Below are 20842 nucleotides of genomic sequence, written 5' to 3'. Positions count from 1 at the left end.
CAATTATGGATATGTTACTCTCTTATGTGTTTATCTTCTGCATATATTACGCAGAACCTGGTTAATATTGCAGACCTCCCGGCACTTCATCCCCACATAGGTAACACCTTCACCCTGAAGAGATCTGACAGTAACCTCGCATATTCATCAATACTGGTCCACACTCAACTTCCCCATCGTCTCACATTCTCCTGAGGCTGTATCTTTCATACAAGCACGATGCCGCTGGTGTTTAAAGACACCAGAGCAGATGTCTCCTCTTGATGGCGTTGTCCACCTTATACTGGAGGCTGGGGAACAAAAGTTGGCAGGCCAAATCTTGCTGTGCACATTGGCTTGTATATTGTCTCATGTAATTTTCATGCCATGAGAGCATATCTGAGTAATTCCAACAGAGACCACTAAGCTGAAAAGCTGAAAATATTTCCTGTCTGCCCTTACTACCTATAATGTTTGTGCACATGAATTGTAAGGTCACTTCTCTAGACCTACCTTTTGGTCTATGAGATTTCTGTGCCGGTTCAGCATATAACCAGTCTCCACAAGCGGACATTTAGAAAGAGCCATTTATTCATCTAATTATTTTTATTCATTATTTGTCATCCATCCCACTTTTACTTCCCCAGGAACATAGAAGAAATCAGAAAAGACTTCACAGAACTAGTAGCCATTTCAAAGTGATACTTGAATATTCAATAGAAATATTTGATTTTTTTTCAGGAGATATTTTTCACACTGTAAGTGTCCTTTTGGTCAAATCTACAGGAAATATATGCAGGACCATGGGCAGAGCTGTGACCAAGCTCACCATTGTTCAACTTTTTTCTCAAAAACAAAATGACCATGAGGCTCCTTAGCGTCTGAGGGCAAAAGGTCCAAGTACACAGGGGTCTCTGCTCCTTCTTCCAGGGTCATGGGGGCTTCGGGTCCAGCCACGTCAGTTCTCACCCAGCCTGGGCAGCAGGCATTCAGGAGGATCCTGTCCCCTCTCCTCTGCTCACTCAGTTTCCCGGCATGGATCCGGGACAGGACGGTGACGCCAGTTTTGATCACTCCATATGCAGTATCAGGCCAGCCCTCCTCCTGTGCACCCCATTCTTTGCGTCTTCCACAGACTTGTTCCTAAGCCCCACCAGCTCGTCCTCTGTGATGGCCTCCCTTCTGAACTTCTCCTGCAGTTCAGGACTGCAGTCTTCAAGAGCTACGAAGCTCTTTCTGCTAGACACATTCACGACTCTGCCTAAAACACAACACAAATCATTATGTAGAAAGGTATGTATAAGAATGATGAATACCCAGTTTGCTGGGATGTTGGAGGCAAAATGTCCATTTGAGAGCCAATTACCAGTTTGCTATGAGATGAATTAAGACTGCCTCTATGAGAGAGGGACAGGAACTGGTCTCATAATCTGTCCAAACCTTAATGTCTAGGGTGATGTCAGAGAAAGAAATGCTCTAATGGGGAGGGCAGTGCCCAGATTTCTGTAAGAAATGAAAATGAAGATGCTCAGGGACTAGGAGTCCCCACTGCACTGAGGAGTAGTGGCCTCCTTTGGGACCATTTGAGGATCTTTTGGTCCCTTGGGCAGTGCTCCCTGACCGGTCTCTGTTGACCAGCAAAGAGCTGATGGGTTTATGGTTGGTGGTTCCAAGAGGAACAGACAGCATCAGGTTTGGGAGGCTTGGAGGGAGGAAGGTGAACTCGAATCAGCTCAGGGGGCTGAACTGCATGCTGTTCTCTCTGGCTTTGGGGTTTCATCAACTGCGAAGTGGTAACTCAAGTCCTGGCTGTGTGAGCACAGAGAGGCGCAGGGGACACCGGACTATCTGAGGGCTGCCCACAGGAGCATGGCACTGTGGAAGTCAAGTGGGAAGCTGGGAGGAATTAAGGTAGGCATGTTAATGCCCATCAACAGAACCACTTCCTGGGTCGCCAGGGGCTTGGAGCCATTGAGTAGATATTCAGGGTGCTTATTTGAAGTGGCTCTTTGGGTCCATGAGGTGAGGGGTGCTGTAGTTACCTCAGGATGGGATACTTGCTATTTGTGACTCTTGCATTTTCTGAGGCACAAAATGCCAGGGACCAGTTTGTCTGCCAGCAATAGAGACAAAGACTGCCTTGGGTCAGTGACAGAATCCTTGAAGCAAAGGCTTGGCCCAGAGCTGGCAAGTCTGGCTGCAGGCAGTAGCCCTGGGAAGCCACAAACGTGGCCTGACAAGATTAGATGCTGTCTCGGGACCTGGCTTGGCAGCCTGGCAGTGGATCCACATGTGCGAGTGTTCTAACGGGACTGGAACAGAAGACACTGCCCCAATTTGGACTGACAAGTTATAATTCCTCAGCCCAAGAAACACACTTGCATCCACGGAGTAGTGGTTTGACACAGAAATGAAACTAGTCGTCTCAAATATGACCAGTTAGGGATGAACATTGGCATATGGTCAACTCAGCATGAGGGGGGCCTCTGAAGAGTCCCCACTGGGTGGATCGCTCTGCTTCTCTAGGGGATCTGGGGAAGGGGATTGGGGAGGATGCTGGGGCTAACCTACAGATTTTCCCCACATCACCTCAAATTTCTTTTTTCCTCCTGTTATCATGGTCCAGGGACTAGGACTGCAATTGTGGATATGGAAGTCAGGGGATAATCCTTAAGGAAGGAACTTACCTATAGATTTAAATATTTATGCCAGAATTCCTAAGGGCCTGACGGAGTGGACTGTGTCTTCAGCCCATCTGGCAGATCTGGAGTGACAGCCAATGCAGCTGAATTGACTAGTTAGTGGTAGAGGGAACCCCCTAGTTCTGGGCCTGGGTAACCCTACCTACATGGTGGGGGTGGAGTATGGGAAGGCACTGTTAGACTCGTATTGCTGTGGACAATCAGGAGGAGCAGAGTGGCCAAACTTGACATCCCTTTGAAAGGCGAGAAAGTTTGGTTAAATGTTAAGGATAAGTGGGGAGCAGGAGGAAACAGAAATGAGGGTGAATGATTAAATGGGTTATGCAACAAGAGAAATTGTTACCACATTGGTGCCTGGTGGGGCTGAGAGCAGGAGATAATATTGTCTCTTAGCTCAATTACACCAGATGCCTGACAGGGTGAAGCCACATGTTGTCAACACCATTTCTGCTTTGGGACCTGACAAGCTTGAACAGAAGCCTTGGAATCTGAGTGGCATCATTCTGAGATGTGGTCCTAGGATGTAGTGATGGACTGAACCAACTGTGAATAACTGAGCAGGACTCTAGCAATGTGCCAGCAACTCCTCAGTCATGTTCTCTTAGGTTACAGGTAGTACCATCCTGTGGAGGGTCACTGGCCTTGCATTATACTGAACCACCACAGGTAAACTGGAGGCACGGAATCACTGGATGATACTGATCGTGATGATCATGTGTACTGGGGAGCCTGAGCTAGAGTGTCATCAGGATGTAATGGTGTTGGAAGATGACTGGCCCAATGGAGAACTGGATGTAGCTCACTATCAATTAATTTCTATGCTGTTAATTAATTAAACAAGGAGGCCCTTAGACTGAGTGGCTCTCATACCCTAGTGGCCTATGTAAGCCAACCAAAATCTAAGCCTGTAAACATCTCAAGGTTCCAAAATCAAAACCTAAGGACCACCAGCCACAAACAGCCATCTAGGCCAGAAACTGCAGACAATCCATCATCTCCTTAATTTGCTTCAGCCTTTTCTTCATGATGGTCTCTTCCTGGGTACTTGTTGCTGAAGCCATCCTCACCGCTGCTGGTTTGGCACTTCCCGATTCAAACAGATATTTTCTCAGATAAACCTTAGAATTTTGTATGCCTCAGTTTATCTCTAAACAACAGTAAATTGTTCTGCACAAACAGTTGTATTAAAAAGGTCTAAACACCAAGTGACCAACTTGGATCAAATTAGTAGTAACACATGAAAATATGAGGATTGGCTTTACAGGACAGATGTTCTGCTGCTTAAAAGCTACCCCTCCCCCACACTGGCTCCTCCAAACGTTATGTATATTTCTAACACTATTGTTGTATTTGTTTAAAAAATTTTTTGTAGTACATTTAGATCTTCAATGATTCTTTTGCTTGGAGAGTATCTAAGAAGGACTCAGCCTTGCTGAAGGACCCAGGGGATGGTCTCTGTAAGTAAAGGACTAAGCTTGGTCAAATGAAGCTTCAGCCCTTTGCCCGAGTATCCAGGAGGTAATATTAAACCTTTAGAATTTCCTACCTGAGAAGACTGTCCTTGTTGACTTGGTGTTCCAGGGTCAGGGTATATAATCTTTGTTAACACGTGATTATGGTGGTGCCTGGTGCCTGGTACCAGCTGGACCTCTGGAGGGGCTTGAGGATAAGGTCAGACAAGAAGGCAGTGGGCCATGCCTATGTGACTAACTCCCACCAAAAATTGTGGACATCAAGGCTTGGGTGAGCCCCCTGGTTGGCAGTACTCCTCGTGTACTGTCATACGTTACTGGGGAGGCATGCGTGCTGTCCCCAGGATCTGCTCGGGCAGCTCCAAGTCTGATCTTTCCTGGACCCTGTGCCATGAGACCTTTACCACAGCTGATTTGAATCCCTCTACGTTTCTAAATTCACTGACATTTTGTACATGACAGCATTTTGCTGAGTTCTCGGTCCTTCTAGTGAATTACTGAATCTGAGGATGGTTTGGGGACCTCCTGAACTTGTAAAGACCAAACTATGGTTTAGCATCTAGAAACCAGTGTGTATAACGCACTATAGGGGTAGGATAAAAACAAACCCAGCTGATGAGACACAGAAGAACTTCCAGGGAGCTAACGAACTGATGATTGTCTAGGCTCCACAAACCTGGATCAGGTCACTCTGAGAGCGGGTCGGGGGAGAGAAGGTCTGGGATGAAATCCTATGGGAACTCCAGCTGTGATGGACACAGAGCAAGCACAGGGCCTATAAGTTGAGACTTCTGAGCTAAAACTGGAAAGAGAAGAAAGAGCCAGTTGTGCAAGGAGCAGGTGGACAGAGAGCATCAATCACCTGGACCATGTGTAAGGGGACCTGAGGCCTCTGGGTGGGCACCTGGCCAGGTGGAGACACAGCACAGAGGCCAGTGTAGCTGAGCGCCAGAGGCAGGGGGGCCTATAGAGGAAACCTGAGGCGGGCAGGGCCCAGACTTTTCCAAACACACAGCAGCTCGGGTTCCAATCAGGCTCACCTTGGGGCTTTATCAGAGGCAGAAGCTCCATGCACACATTTCGAGTACCAAAGAGTTTGTTTTCATGGTCACTTCTGCTTGAATATGAAAAGGTGTGGGATTGTCAACTTTTAGGGCAGAAGGAAAACAGAGTTAATAAGTACGAGCCATAGGGTAAAAATGCATAGAATGATACAATTTTATTCCTTGTCAGATCTGTTGAAATCTAATTATTGTCTGAGGTTGATTGTCACTGTTGTTTCCATGTGACTTTCCAGGTTTGCTGGTGCTGTAGTTCTGTGAGGTGGCACCATCAAGGGAGGCTGGTTGAAGGGAACACAAATGGGATCTCTATGCAGCTTTCTTTGCAACTGTTTGTTTATTTCAAAATAAGTTAAAAATTCTCCAAACTGCATCAAAGCCCAATTAAGTGACACTACCAAAACCTGGAGGCAATCCTTAAAAATTTGATCAAAGGTATTGCAAAGGCCCTGTGGCTGGAAAGGCTTGCAAATCTCGAAAGACTCTGCTCTCCCAGTGAGAGAGGTCACTGTAGCCTCCAGCCCGTCCTCCTTCCCTTGGGAGCGGGTTCTAGGTCCCACGGGAGCTACGGGGCCCACAGCCAAGGTTCAGGCAGCAGCCCCGCCCCGCCCACGCTGGACGCCCTCCCGGGAGCTGTGCCCTCCAAGCCCACATCCAGGTGCTCTTAAAGGCAACGCCCGCGTTGTTGACCAGCATGTCGAGCCCCCCGTACTCCTGGCGCAGGAAGTTGGGCAGGGCGCAGATGCTCTGCAGGTCGTCGATGTCCAACTGGTGGACCGTGGGCTCAGGCCCTCGGCCTGAAGATGCTGCGCGGCCCCCTGGCCCCGCACTACTTCCTGGGCCGTGAGCACCACGTCCCCCAGGAACTGCTGGTACAGGTTGTGCGCAGGGGCAAAGCCAATACCCTTCTTGGCCCCGGTGACCAGCGCCACGGGGGTGCTGGATGACACGGTTGCTTTCAGGACCTGCAGGGCTGTTGTTGGGCAAGCAGAGGCTGGTTTGGGGCTGGGCAGGGGTTTGGCGGTTGGTGTGTAAGGCAAGGGGCAGGGCTGGGTAAAACTTAGCAAAGCCAGGAAGAGCTGATTTGTAAGATCTAGTGCTGTGGCTCGTAGAGAAATAAACTCTGCCTCCTGCCCTTTCTCCAAGGGGGAGCCAAGTCTTCCAGGAGGTTTCTAAAGACCAAATTCTTTGTCTGCCCCCTTCCCTGGTGCTCTATCCTGAGCCAAACCAGGACAGGGTTATCTTCTGATCCCACCCCTGAGATGTGCAGTGGTTTGCAGGGTGAAAAGGTGTGCTCCCCCCAGGCAAAACTGATTGGCTAAGGGTCAGTAGGGGGCTAGGGATTTCTGGCTGTGGATCAAAACTATTAGGGAGATTTCCAAAAGGAGAAAAAGGAATGCAGTTACTGTGTTTTGCTGCGTGCATCAATCACTGCAGAATGGGAATGGTTGCTTTTTTCCTAAAATGCAAAAAAAGTACTTACGGCGATTGCTTCTGAGCATGTAGTTCCCCCATGTCTGTTAAGAGAAATTCTAGACAGGGAACTGGGGGAAATGGTCCCATGATTAGACTGTCTTGGTGGGCAGCGTGCCTGGCACTGGAATTCCCTGTGTGCCCCCAAGGTGGGATGTTGTTTATGAAGCCAAGACACTAATTGGATTTTTTTTCCTTAATAGTTACATCATCGCTGGGATTGCTAATGGTGCCTACACTTTGGATTTGTTTCATGTGAAGTTAGTAAGTGGTGCATCCAATCATGTGTTACTTTCAGGGAATTTTCCATGGTGTGCTTCTGGGAGGGTAGGGAACTTGGTGGACAATCCCTGGGGCCTTGGGGAGGCCAGGCTGAGCATTGGGCAGTACGAAGCTTCTGGTCACTGCCGTGGGTGGTGTGGGACCCAGGGGACCCATGACAGAGGACAGTCGGCACTTTCACTGTCTTTTCAACATTGTCACCCAAATCGTGCAAGGAAGCTTCACAGCAACCCTATGCCTGTCGTCCCCACGTCACAGCTGAGGGGACGCAGCAGGTGCTGGGTTTCGCTCAAGGCCACGCAGGAAGGTGGCAGGGGCAGGACTTTTTGGTTCCAGATGTTTGTCTCGAGACCTTTCAAAGAGAAAAGTTGAAGGAATACTAGACCTGCGTACGTCAACCCAGCCTGGTTCAACACTTATGAATCAATGAGACGGTTCAGCGTTTACGAGTTTGCACATACGGGCCTTTATGACAAACCATTTATTCATCTATTGATTTTTATTCATTATCTGTCCTCCGTTCCACCTTTCCTTCCCCTGGATCGCAGAAGAAATCACAAAAGGCTTCAGAAAACTAGTAGCCATCTCCCAGTGAGGACTTGATGGCGGTATTTTGATTTTTTTTTTTTTTGCATAGGGATATTTTTGACAGTGTAAGTGTCCTTTTGGTGAAACTGGGACAGGCAGCGTGATCGGCCCCATGGGCAGGGCTGTGACTGAGCTCACCATTCTACAACTTTTTTCTCGGAAACAAATTTGCCGTGAGGCCCCTCAGCACCTGAGGGCAAAAGGGCCAAGTACACGGGGGTCTCTGCTCCTTCTTCCGGGCTCTTGGTGGCTTTGGGTCCGGCCATGTCAGTTCTCACCCAGCCAGGACAGCAGGCATTCAGGAGGATCCTGTCCCCTCTCCTCTGCTCACTCAGTTTCCTGGCATGGATCCGGGACAGGACGGTGACACCAATTTTGGTCACTCCATATGCAGTATCAGGCCAGCCTGCCTTCTTGTGCACCCCATTCTTTGTGTCTTCCACAAACTTGTTCATGAGCCCCACCAGCTCGTCCTCTGTGATGGTCTCACTTCTGAACTTCTCCTGCAGTTCGGGGCTGCAGTTTTTAAGAGCCATGACACTCACAGTACTAGACACATTCACGACTCTGCCTAAGAACCAACACACATCGTTACATGGAAAAGCGAGCGGAAGAAGGATGAATACCCGATCTGGGACAGGACTTTTCTCCTGAAAGAGGAGGTGAGGGAAGGATGAGAACGTATTTTGGGAGTGGGGCACTCACTGGGTTTTATCTGTTTGATTATTGTAAGTAACAACCTGTTATTTCTCATGTTGGATTGAAAGGATCTGGGGGTTTATTGTTTGAAAAATTACAGGAATAAAATACTTCACTTGAACTCAATAGATAAATAATGGCAAGGGAAAGAGTTCTGTGAATCTACTACCCAGAACAACTTGTCAAAAATATTTTAAAAACTCAGCTATTTAAAGTCTCTGGAAATGGTCCTCAGGGCATGCAGCAAAAATGAAGAAACATTTATTCCAGAATATCTACAATAACTCAGGTCAGAATAGAGAGTTTCTGGTATTTCCAGCATGGCCTGCCATGTCCCCTCCCCCTTTCTGGCCACACTTTGATGGTGCATCCGAGCACCTGCCGGGCTGTGGTGTGCTCCCAGGGTGGGTGCGACATCAGCGTTCTCATCCTGCTCCTCAGCCACCTGTAGCAGAAGTTCAGTTCCTGGCACGTGTATCCAGGACGTGAGGGCTTCCACTTCCAGCTCACCTAACAGCCCTCACTTGTGGGACAAAGGTCCTACCCTGGGCTGGGCATAGTGAGAACACTGGGGCCTAGACGGCCCTTGCCGCAGTTTGTGTGTAAGGCAGAAGGGTCATGCAAAGGCAGGCGAGCTAAGACCAGAGATGCCCCCCTCCCCCAGCTCCTACAGCAGGAGTGCCACTGAGAGAGAAGTGTGCCCCCGTCCCCTCCCCTAATTCAGACAGTGGCTGAGAGATTCTCAGGAGAAAGAGGCAGGACATAAGTGCCGAGCGGTCTGCAGTCCTCCAAAAGGAGGTGATTTCATTTCAGCGCACAGGTAAGTTCAGTCCCAAGGGCGCTCTCAGAAACAATGGCAGCTGTGCTGAGAAACAATTAGGGGGAGCCCGGGAGCTTTGTTAGAAATACAAGCTAAATCACGTGAGTCAGCAGGTTGGCCACAGTAAACTAGAGAGAGATACGGATGAGAGCTCTCCTAGGTTGAGAACTGATCTCAAACACCGACCACAGAAACTACCCTTTCAAAAGAGCCTGAATTTAATTGGGTCAGGAGCAACCTGAGGAGTGGTTTCTGGTGTGTACTGTTCAAAACAGTAGAGCGATCAGCCAGCAAGCAGTGGCGCTTACAAGCTCTGGGTGTGGTTCAGGAAAGGGACAGAAGAGAGCCCTGCTAACGCCACTGACATCCGGGGTGACTGCGGGTCTGAGCCAGGCTGTACCTTCTGAGATGCAACATCAGAGGCTTCACACACTGCAAGCGGAGGCGGGTGGAGACTCGACTGCAAAAAGTAATCCAGCCACTGACTGAACAATAAGCAATGAACACTCACAAGCCTGAGGGAGGGAATGTCTAATAGCAGGAGTAGCTATAAAATCCTACATTGTCCAGTTTCCAACCGAAAATGCCAGGCACGGGCAAAAATGTGAACCTGTGACCCACGCATGGGGAAAAGAGGTGCCAACAGAAATTGCGTGGCTCACTGATTTCCATCCTACTAAGGGTCTGGGAGTTCAGGAAATATGAACAGATAATAAATGGCTCTCAGACTGCTACTCAGTGATCCTCCGGAATGTAGTGATTCAGAGAAACTGTCTTATTATCTCCCAGGCATTCTTCTAAGATGGACACGTTAGAAAGGGGTCAATTATTCCATGTCCTTCGTCTAATCTGGAAGATGTAAGGAGTAAGAAGCAACTAGGAAACTCATAGACATGCCATTGTCCTTAAGACAGAATAGAACCAGTTTGTCAGAATGCTGCAGTGAGCACCACTCAGAGCCGCTATAAATAGGCTACTTAATTTCACTCTCAAAATTATGATCAGCCTCTCTCATAACAAAAACGACATATCTCATGACTCCAAAACGCAGAATTTAGAGAGGTAAAACAGAAAGAAGAAAGCTGCAGGAGAGGAAGTCAGAATGGTTAACGGGTACACAGGAAACGCAGCTATGCTAGTAAAAGGGCCTTGACATGTGTTCCTGTGTCTTGCATCTGGGCAGTCGATAGGGAAACGCTATTAACTTCTAGGTTGCTTATAATCACTGACCAAATGACAGCCTCTTTTTCATTCTGTATTAAGCAGTCTATCTCAGGAAGTCTAGAGTCAGTGGCGAAAACAGGAACTCATATTACGGAAGCTTGATCAGCAGATCCAAAGTTCCCTGGAGGCAATAAACTCCTGGATGCGGCTGCTTCATCTTCCAATGTGCACCACGCCAGTCCCTCCCACCGACCACGTCCCCAAGGATTAGAGCAGCACGTGGAGCCCTCTCCCTGCAGCTGGGTGAGATGTTGACCCTTCTGGTCTGACTCCTCAGAACAGAATCACATGCTAGATTAAGTCAGGATAAGATGAATCCTTGTGGCTTTTTCCCCAACAAAACAGAAGAAGTCTCCTATTTCAAAAGGTAAATAAACCTTGTGCTCTTACTACATGTACAGCATGTATTTAAATTTGCAATAACTCTGGCTTTCGTGAGGCAAGATAAACTGTTGAACAGAGGCTGCCTCATCAAATCCGAGAGCACCCATTCCTCCTCCTGGACAAAGTCCAGACACAGCAAGAAATGGCCCCGCTAAGTTGGAGAAATGTTCAGTCTCAAGTCATCAGTAGGAGGTCCAAGAGGACGCAGGTGCAGTGGTGACACCGGGAACTCATTGCTGCCCCCAAGTGTTGGGACGAGGGGAGGAATTAGGTGACCTTCTAAATAGCTGACTTGAGGCCCCGGTGACCCAAGTCTTAGAAGCAGTACAACTTCCCAGGAGGACAGGATGGGGAAAGGAGGGCAGAAGCTGACTGCAAACTGTAAACGCAAGCACTCAATTTCAAGCCACAGTCCTTAACTTTCCTAAAAGTGGTGGTTCCCCTCTGGCCTGCTACCTTGGGGTAAGTATCACAGTAGTCTAAACGAAAGGCGGATGAGCATTTGTTTTGTCTGGAACGTTGAACATATTGAAGGGCAGCTAAATGGACCTGGAGTTAGGCAGGTCAGATTACAGAGATCCCTACAAGCCATGCTGAGGGCTTGGATTTCGCTCCTGAACGATTTCTGGGCAGGGAGTGAGCACACAGTATATAGAGGAGCGCAGAAAGAAAATGACTCATTGCGGGTGGGGGGGGGTGTTCATGGGAGTGTTTACAACTGTCTGGAAATGACGGCTGCGGGCGTGTTTTAGAGCTGGGATGGAGGAGAAACTCAGTAGGACAACTCTTAAGACCTGGTAAATGACAGCTGGGGGCAGGCACGGTGGCCCCCAGTATCCTGGTGGGTGGATGATGGGGTCAGTGGCCAAGATGATTTGGGGAAAGGATGAGAGTCTTTGGAAATTTCTGTTGTCGATGGGGGGATTCAAGGGAGGAAGGGTGAGAATGAGGAGAAGATGGACAGGCAGGAAGACAAATTGTATGTCTGGAGCTCTGGGAATGTTGTAGGCAAGTGACAGATTTCAAGGGGGCCTCATGAGTGGTGGTAACATAGGCTCCACTAGCCTGAGTAAGATCACTGAGAAGGGGAGTGGGGAGAGATGGTCTGGGATGGGATTCTAAGGGAATTCCCCCTGTGATGGGCAGAGAGCAAGAAAAGGGGCTCTCGGAGGAGACCTTTAAGACCTGGAAGAGATAAAAGGGCCAGCTGGACAAAACCAGCAGGACAGAGAAACCCAATGACCTGGACAAGTGTGTGAAGGGACCTGAGGCCACCAGGCAGGCACCTGGCCAGGTGGAGACACAGCACAGAGGCCAGTGTAGATGAGTATGAGAGATGGGATGGGGGAGCAGCAGATGAAACTGGAGGTCGGAAACACTGCAGCTTGGGCTCCAGTCAGACTTACCTTGGGGTTTTATTAGAGGCAGAAGCTCCGTGCACACATCTCGGGTACCAAAGAAGTTTGTTTTCATGGTCACTTCTGCTTGAATATGAAACGGCGTGGTATCAGCAGCTTTCAGTAGAGAAGGAAAATAGAGTGAATGGTTAGCCATGTGGTAACATTGCATAGAATCATATAAAAAAATACTGCATGTGAAATCTATTGAATTTTGTCGTATTGAATTGTGAATGCTAGTTAATAGCATTGTGCCAATGTGAATTTCTGGGTTTGATACTGCAGTTTTGTAAGGTGACGCCGTGGGGAAGGCTGTGCAAAAAGTGCGCATGTGGGATCTCTGTTTTTACAATTTTGCAAACCAGCTTTTGCAATTTTCTTGTTTATTTGAAAATGCATTAAAAATTCATCCAACTGCCCTAAAGTCCAATCAGAAAGAAGCTGTGGGACAAGCTGGCAAAGGTCCCCAGGATTCAGAGCCTAAGAAACAGAAAGTTCCCTCTGGCTAGAAAGCGTTTAATTCCCCGCAGCTTTTGCTGTAGCTGCACCCCTTCTCCCATCTCCCTCCCTAGGTTGTCATTCTGGACCGGGCAGGCGGAAGAAGCCCCACCGCAGCGATTCCCCAAAAGATCTGGACAGATCTCCTGGAGGGAGATGCTCGGGGCTGACCGCCTTGCCTGTGAGCTCCCAGTCCCTTACTTTTGAAGGCCATGCCCGCGTTGTTGACCAGCACGTCGAGCCCCCCGTACTCCTTGCGCAGGAAGTCGCGCAGGGCGCGGATGCTCTGCAGGTCGTCGATGTCCAGCTGGTGGAAGCGCGGGCTCAGGCCCTCGGCCTGCAGCTGCTGCACCGCCGCCTGGCCACGCGCCACATCCCGGGCCGTGAGCACCACGTCCCCCGAGAACTTTCGGCACAGGTCGCGCACGATGGCGAAGCCGATGCCCTTGTTGGCCCCGGTCACTAGTGCCACGCGGGTGGCCGACGACATGGTCGGGTACAGGACAAGCGGCGCAGCCGCGCGCAGAGCGGACCGGGTTGATACCTCCCCAACCGCGCGGCAGCTCCCGAGCGCGCACTGGCTGGACCCAGCGGCGGAGCCGCCTGGCTTAAGTACGCAGGCGCAGGCGCAGGCGCAGGCGCAGCCCCGCCCCTTCGGGTCAGGGCTCCGGGGGACCTCCCAGGCGAGCGGAGAGCCTCTGGCGACCTTTGAAGTGTGCAGGTCAGTCCCGCTGAAGAGGCGCTGAGGGCGCCTGCCCGCCTGGCAGCAGAGACTCGTTCTGATTGGCCTTGTTGAGTGTGTTTAAACAGAACCCTTATCCTCTGTTCTCTAAGAGGGTTTCCTCGTACTCACTCAACTATTTATCTAATCTCACCTGCACTTGAGGAAAGGTTACATTTTTACGGACTTTTTTTTTCTGGTGTTTAAAAAAATATAAGTCGAACTGAAATTTTTGGAACCTAGAGTTGTAGAATAAGCTGAGAACATGAGAAGAGATCAAATGTGTGTTGATTTCTCCCCTTAGTATGTGACAGCAAAACCACTGGCTTATCCTCCGCGCATTTTCACGTGTTGGTGGAGAGTGGTTACTAAATCATCACAGGGTTACCTCCCTAGAAGCTTGTAGAGTCGTCACATTACCTGTATCCAGGTCCCCCAGTGTGCAGGGGGGAAGTGGTCCTTTCTCAGGCTCTCAACAATTCATCAGAATGCATCTTATTATCCCCATTTTAAAGTGAGCAAATCGATCCTCAGAAAGTTCATAGATTACTTCAGTGGCGGGAACTTAATTTCCTTCCTTACTGTATACTACTTAAACTGAAGAATTACGGGCCTATGAGATTATTTTCATTTTGGTGCCATCTCTTTCTGAGTGAAAAAATATGTACAACCTAAAAGTTGGAAATTACGTTTTATTTAGGGGAATTAATCAGGACTTAAGCTTTAGATACAGCCTTTCAGAAAGCCCTAAGGGACTGTTTTGAAGAGGTAAGGGAAGACCCAGGATATATAGGAGTTTTATTTTTATTTTTTATTTTTGAAAAAGCTAAACACCCCAGGTAGTTCGAACTTCAAAAGATTACTGTTAATTAAGGAAAAGCAGACATCTGAAGTTAATGAATTTAGTGCTTTTCAATGTATGGGAAGATGCAGGAGTTTGTGCTCATTGAAATTATTCCTTTGATATGCAGCATAACTACCTAGGGCCAGTATCCTTTTTTTCACCCTCCTGAATCCCCTCAGGGTGCACCTTTGGGGGCAACTGCTGAAGCTGATATCTTGATGGCCCCAACATCCTTTGTTTCCTGAAATGGCAGGTGACTGTCCACACACTTATGGTAGCCACAAGTGGCCATTCAGATGTAAATTTAATCAAAATAATACAATTTAAAATTCAGTTCTTTAGTTGCACTAGCCACATTTCAAGTGCTGAATGGTCCCATGTGTTAGTGACTGCTGTATTGAACAGTGCAGGTGCCTGTATGATATTTCTTTCCATCAGAGCAGAAAGTTCTGTTGAACCAGGGCCATGCCTTAGATTCTTTCCAAATTATGTTGCAATTTGAAGGCAGTTTTCCAATTAGTTTCAAAACACAAAACTAAGAATCAGGGAAAGATCTTTGCTTTTTTTGACTTAAAATTGTATTGAGATAAATGTAGATTCACATGCAGTAGTAAGAAATAACACAGAGATTCCTTAACTTTACCTAGTTTTCCTCACAAATAGTATTTTGCAAAGCTACAGTATGATGGCTCAGTCAGGAAATTTACATAAAACAATCCACCGAACATATTAATGTTTCTTCAGTTTCACTTTGTGTGTGTGTGTGTGTGTGTGCGCGCGCACGCTTGAGTGTAGCTGTATCATTTTATCACCTATGGAGACTTGTGTCTCAAGAAGATTGAAAACATTTCCATTAGCACAATGATCCTTCCTGTTGTTCATTCATAACCAGCGATACCTCTCTCTCGTCCCCCATTCCTCCCAATACATTCCCCTGGGAACCACTAATCTGTTCTCCATTTCTAAAATTTTATTGTTTCAAAAATGTTACATAGATCTTGTGGTACGTTATGTAAACTTGTGGAATTTTTTTTTTCACTCAGGATAATGAAGAGCTTTGTTTAGGATTTGTTCCCTGATCCAAATGTATGGTGGTTCTGTCACTTGCTGTTCTTTCCCCATCACTAGCTTCTTTCTTCCATAGCTGGGATGAGTCAGTGTCAGAAGGAAGCGGGATGTATTAAGTTCCTTAACAGAAGCACTGAGCGATAGCACATGGTGTGCAGGGAATTTTGTGCAAGGTGAGGGCCCTGCTGTTTCAAATGGCAAATTTTAAGAGGGTCATGAATCCTGATTTTCAGCCTGATTTATCTATCATTTTAGCACTGGTACCAACACAGGGATTGACAGATCGATGGGGCAGAATGCTCCAGAAAATGCAGTATATTAAATACAATGCAGTAATAAGAATTGAGTATATGACTGTCAACTGAAAAAAAAAAACACACACACAAGTTGAGTGCTGTGAGTTACGTTTTATTTGGGTAAAAATGAGGACTATAGCCCAAAAGACAGCCTCTCAGATAGCTCTGAAACTACTCCGAAGAGGTAAGGGGGGAGGTCAGTATATATGTGATTTGGGTGAAGGGGGTTACGTGCAACACTTTTTGGCAGAAAGTGGCTGCCGGTCATAAGAAGGTTGCTGCCAGTCACAAGGAGGAGATATTTCCATTAAGGATTTTAGTGCTTTTCTAGGTACGAGATATTGCAAGAAATTTGGCTTACAAAATCCTCTCCTATTATCTAACTATCTGGAGGCCTATGCTGCCATTTCTTCCCCAGAGCACAGAACACCTCATTCCTGATCTCCACCCTGAACTCCTTTCCGTATATGTTGAAGGTGAGTGACTGCAGTGGTTAGTGACTTCATTCTTCCAGAGCAAGATGACAAGTGACAATTTTTAGTTGGCATGATCAAAGTGGCACTAACAGTTAAAGGAGGAAAGAAAGAACTTCCGCAGAAACAGTACCGGGGAAAGAGAGTAATGATTGGAAAGGAAAACAAAAGAAGATACTCACCTTAAAATATATGCCAGTTAAATTCTAAAGAGAGACAGAAGGTGATTTCTCATTTTCAAAATTTATCATTTTATAAATGAAACCATAAAACAAGTATAGGGAAATGTAAGTAAAATTTATATTTTTCAGTATGGGAAAATGACTCTGTATGCATAAGAACAGGAGAAGAATCACAAAAGAAAGAATTGACAGGTTTCACTATGGAAAACTTTTTGAAAAACATGCTAATTTAAGGCCAGTGAAGTAAGGTCTCCTTGGATGATTTTTATTATTTTTTTTCCCGTCTGTCAAATCTGAGTCTTGATCCTGGTGGTGTGTTTGAGCCCCTTACCCCTCCCATACAAAGCCCCTTGTCTGGGCTCTGAACAATTTGAGAAATAAAACAAAAGATTAAAGATGGAAATCCCAGATCATTGTTATCACTGCTAATGGCTAACTTAGATATTTCTTAGTTGTCAGAGTCAAGTCTGAGATCATCCTGGCTGCCATATGGTGTCAATGATGTCAAACTAAGAAAGTCTAATAGTTGATCTAAGAAAGAAATGGAAAATTTTATTCCAGTCAAACTGAGATCTGAACCTCAGAATAGTGTCTCAGAAAGCTCTGAGAACTGTTCTGCTCATTAGAGGTCCAAACAGTTACATAAGTTTTTGAGGCAGAGAGCTGTACATTAAATGACGTATTATTGACAATTTTCAAAACCCAAATCTACAAAGGGAGTAGAGGATTAAGGGTTATCGTGGCCCCTTGAAAGATTAAGAAGGAACGTTATCTCCTAAGGAGGTCTGATTAATGCAGATGCAAGATACACACTGAAGGAAAGGGAGGAGGCCAAATGGGCAGAGAAAAATTTTATGTTTAAATTTTTCTCATCTTGCCATAAAATATGAATTTTATTTCCTCAGTGGAGAATTTTATCACATCTATTTATTTGTGGGATAAACTCACATATTTACTACCTACTGGTTTTGAAGCAATTACACTTGTCCTAAGGTACACAGTTCCATGGAGCCTATAATTTCCTTTGCCATCGGTTATTTAACCTTAAAGAACTCTACTTGACCCTGGCTTTTCTTATACTTTATGTTTGTTTAGGTTGTTTAATAAGTCTTCCTAAAGGGTAAGAGCATGGACTTTGAGTCCCAGAATCAAATTGTGGCTGAGCTGCTCCGTAGATATCTAACTCCAAGCAATTTATTTAATCCTGTCAAACAAAGCCAGAAACTAGTTAAAGTGGTAAGGACAGATTTTAATCAGTACTGTATTATTGCAGTAGGGAAGGGGTTCCAGCTTGAATTGATCTCAAGTTGGTTTTTACAGAGGTGACTGGATGTTTTAAAGGGAGATTGAAGGAGTGGAGAGGGATATAGGGGCTTGAGTAGAGTCAGGGGAAAATTGCAAAGGGCTGGTAAGTGTAAATGCCCATCAGGGCTCCACAGAATCTGGGACACAGAGGCCCTGTCCTTTCTAATTTCATTTCAAAGGAATGGCTTTCAGGTCCTGAGTTGTAGGAGATATAGCTATATCCCAAATGGACAGAGGAAGAATTCACAAATTCTAAGTCCTGTTTAGTAAATGCTCTACGACAGGATGGTAAAGGACCTATTGTTAGCTGTTGGCTAGAACAAATAGTAAATTCTTCTGGCAGCCTGGAGCTCATTAAGGGGGCTGAGTTCATCCTAGGCAAGCAGCACTGAGCTTGTAGAAACTATGTTAATGTTCACATCTTTTAATGTAGGGGGAGGGGAGTGGATGAAGTCAGTTGTGCTCCATCAGTAGATTTTATGGGCCTAGGCTGAGTTCTACTCAAGAAGAAAGAAGGCTTGGAAGAGCCTAGCTAGAGTTTGGTCAAGAAGAGAATCCTTGCCAATTCCCATCTGGAAAATGGGAGTATACATTATTTTTCTCTCTCATAAAAGGAAAATAGTTGTTTCATTGGCCCCTTTTCTTCCTGTCTTAAATGTACTTGTGTGAGAATGTGATGCCTGGAGCTGCAGCAGCTATCTTGAAATCATGAGGAAACAAACTAAGCGGTGAATTGCTGACTCTCTGAGGATGGTACTGTGGAAAATCAGGAACAGCTTTGATTTTTAATGACATTACTGAATCTTGGGTCCAAATCTGGAACCATCTATTTCCAGCCCCCCCCCTTTTTCCCCAATAAACTTTAAATTTTAGAATAGATTTACTGAAAAGTTGCAAATGTTGTATAGAGATTTACCAAATACCCCACATCACATTCCCTCTGTTATTAACATCTTACTATTGAAACTGAGCAGGACCCTGTGGGGCCCTCCCAGGTAAAAAAGCTCCTCTGTGTCCCTCATTTCTTGTTTGTAGAAAAAGGCTTTAGTCTCCTAGGTCTTCCTGAGTTCCAAAGAGCAGACAGTTACTAGTTAGGGAAGTTAGGGAATGCAGAAATAAAGGAAAAACAAAAAAGAAAGTGAGAATAGTTCATTGATAAAACAGAGTCCCAGTTCCTCCTCAAAGGTAAGAATCTGACAGACATCTTTTAGTTGTTCTTCAGAAACTAAGACACCCACTCACCACCCCTACAGGCTGAGCACAAGCACTAGACAGCAAGCTGGTTGGAACTAGAAGGCTGATGATTGAGATTTACAGAGCATCACCAGCCAATCAGAAGAAAGACATGAATTCTGCAGCCCTCACCACAAATGTTGCCTTTAAAAGTGCTTCCTTGAAAACCATTGAGGAGTTCAGGTCTTTTGAGCATGAGCTGTCCATACTCCTTGCTGGGCCCTGCAATAAATGGTATAATTTCTTTCACCACAACCCAGGCTCACTAAATTGGCTTTGCTGGGGATGAGCAGACCCAAGCTCAGTTGGGTAACACTATGATGGTACATTTGTTATGACTAAGAAACAACATTGGAACAGTAGCGTGAACCGAACTCCAACTTTATTTGGATTTCATTAGTTTTCCCTCTAATATCCCTTTTCTATTTCCAGATTCCCTCCAGAATATCACATTACATTTAACTGTCATGTCTCCTTCGTTTCCTCTGCTTTATGACAGATTCTCAGCGTTTACTTGTTTTTCATGACCTTTGACAGCTTTTAAGAGCACGGTTGTCCCTTGGTATTCAGGATTCCCCCTTGGATACCAATATCCTAGGATGCTCAAATCCCTCATATAAAATGGTCTAGTATTTCCATATAATCTAGGCGCATTCTCCCAAATACTTTGTTATCTCTAGATTACTGATATAATTTCTATTTTTAAAATTTTATTTTACTGAATTATAGTCAGTTTACAATGTTGTGTCAATTTCCAGCGTAGAGCACAATTTTTCAGTTATACGTGACCATATATATATATTCACGTCATATTCTTTTTCACCGTGAGCCACCACAAGATCCTGTATATATTTCCCTGTGCTATACAGTATATAGATTACTTATATAATTTCTAATACAACGTAAATGCCATATAAGCAGTTGCAGGTGCACAGCAAGTTCAAGTCTTGCTTTTTGGCACTTCCTGGAGTTTTTTTTTTTCCCCCTAATATTTTGGATCTGCAATTGGTTGAATCCACAGACAAGGGCTGGCTGGACTGGTTAGGTGCTTTTGGGTTTGTCTGATGTTATTTTCCAGGAAGAACTGTTACTGAGTCCAAGCTCGTACTGCTAGCCACACAACAGGCTACTAAATTGTGAGACTAAGTGTTGGGGCAAACAATAGCAACTATTTGGAAAATCAGCATACCAAGAGGATGGTGGACTAGTATACTAGAGAACCATTTCACTCGAGTTAGAATTCAGGCTGCTTTTATACTAAAAGGGGAGGGCGTGTGGCTGGTTATTGCAGACCTCTCGGTAGGACCAGACCCTGGGGGAGATGTGTTAATCCTCTGTTCTTGCAGCTCTCCACAAAGTCCTGGTCATGATGCTCCTGTATACCTTCAACAAGACAAACGTTATTTTCTGTTCTGTAACTTTTTATCTCTATATGAATGAAAAGTGCTATGCCTTTAAAGTTCAAGCCTGGGAGGCAGAGCCTTGAGAAAAGGCTGTTAGGTATATCTCAGGCTATAGATAACATTTGTTTACTGTTTAATGACACAAAGGTGTAGAGTCAGCATGACTAAGCACAATCAACAGAGCAGAAAAATTAGAGTGAAAAGCGTAGCTCCAATTTGGAGTCAGGTTAGTTCTCTGTTACACAAGTGGGATTATAGATTTTGGAGAGTAATACCACAGAGGTGAAGTACCCTTTCTGTATCTGGGTAACATGCTATCACCATGACTCACCACTGATTATGTTCTCACCAGTTGGTCAAGGCACTGTTTGCCAAATTTCTACACTGTAAAGGTACTTTTCCACTGTGCTCTTTTGGAAGGAAGTCAATAATCAAGGTGGGGTGGGGGTTAGGAGGGGCAGAAACCAAGCTCCTGCAGGGAGGAGTAGATTCATAGCCAACTGGAATTCTCCTGTAAAGCTGATCCTCTGACAGCTAGGGCAAGAGGGCCCCAGGGTTAAGTGGGGCTGGGCTGCCCAGCAATTGGGCGAGGCCGAGCCCTGCCCCGAGGAGAGGCGAGGGCAGAGGGCCGAGGCAAAGTAAGCCAAGAAGCGGGGAATGGCCCAGGCTTGCTAGGCCCGAGGGCGAGGCGGAAGTTGGGTGGGGTGGGGCCTGCCCTTGGGGTCAGGCCTCGGACGC

The 20842-nt window shown here is 46.2% G+C and overlaps 1 protein-coding gene and 1 pseudogene across 1 annotated transcript; both read right to left on the bottom strand.

Annotated features, from left to right (window-relative positions):
* Positions 1-601: 601 nt before the first annotated feature.
* On the bottom strand, positions 602-6729 carry LOC102539342 (carbonyl reductase [NADPH] 1-like; annotated as a pseudogene).
* A 706-nt stretch (positions 6730-7435) lies between these two features.
* CBR1 (carbonyl reductase 1) lies at positions 7436-13176 on the bottom strand. Its single transcript, XM_006204987.4, has 3 exons — positions 12781-13176; positions 12091-12198; positions 7436-8128 (listed from the first exon to the last, which is right to left on the bottom strand). The coding sequence occupies exons 1-3, from the start codon at positions 13067-13069 to the stop codon at positions 7692-7694; spliced, it is 834 nt and encodes a 277-aa protein (XP_006205049.1). The 5' UTR covers positions 13070-13176; the 3' UTR covers positions 7436-7691.
* Positions 13177-20842: the final 7666 nt, after the last annotated feature.

This window comes from Vicugna pacos, chromosome 1 (assembly GCF_048564905.1).
Source record: "Vicugna pacos chromosome 1, VicPac4, whole genome shotgun sequence".
Taxonomy (NCBI): domain Eukaryota; kingdom Metazoa; phylum Chordata; class Mammalia; order Artiodactyla; family Camelidae; genus Vicugna; species Vicugna pacos.
The sequence above is the reverse complement of the archived record's forward strand: the minus strand, read 5'-3'. Positions and strand labels throughout refer to the sequence as shown.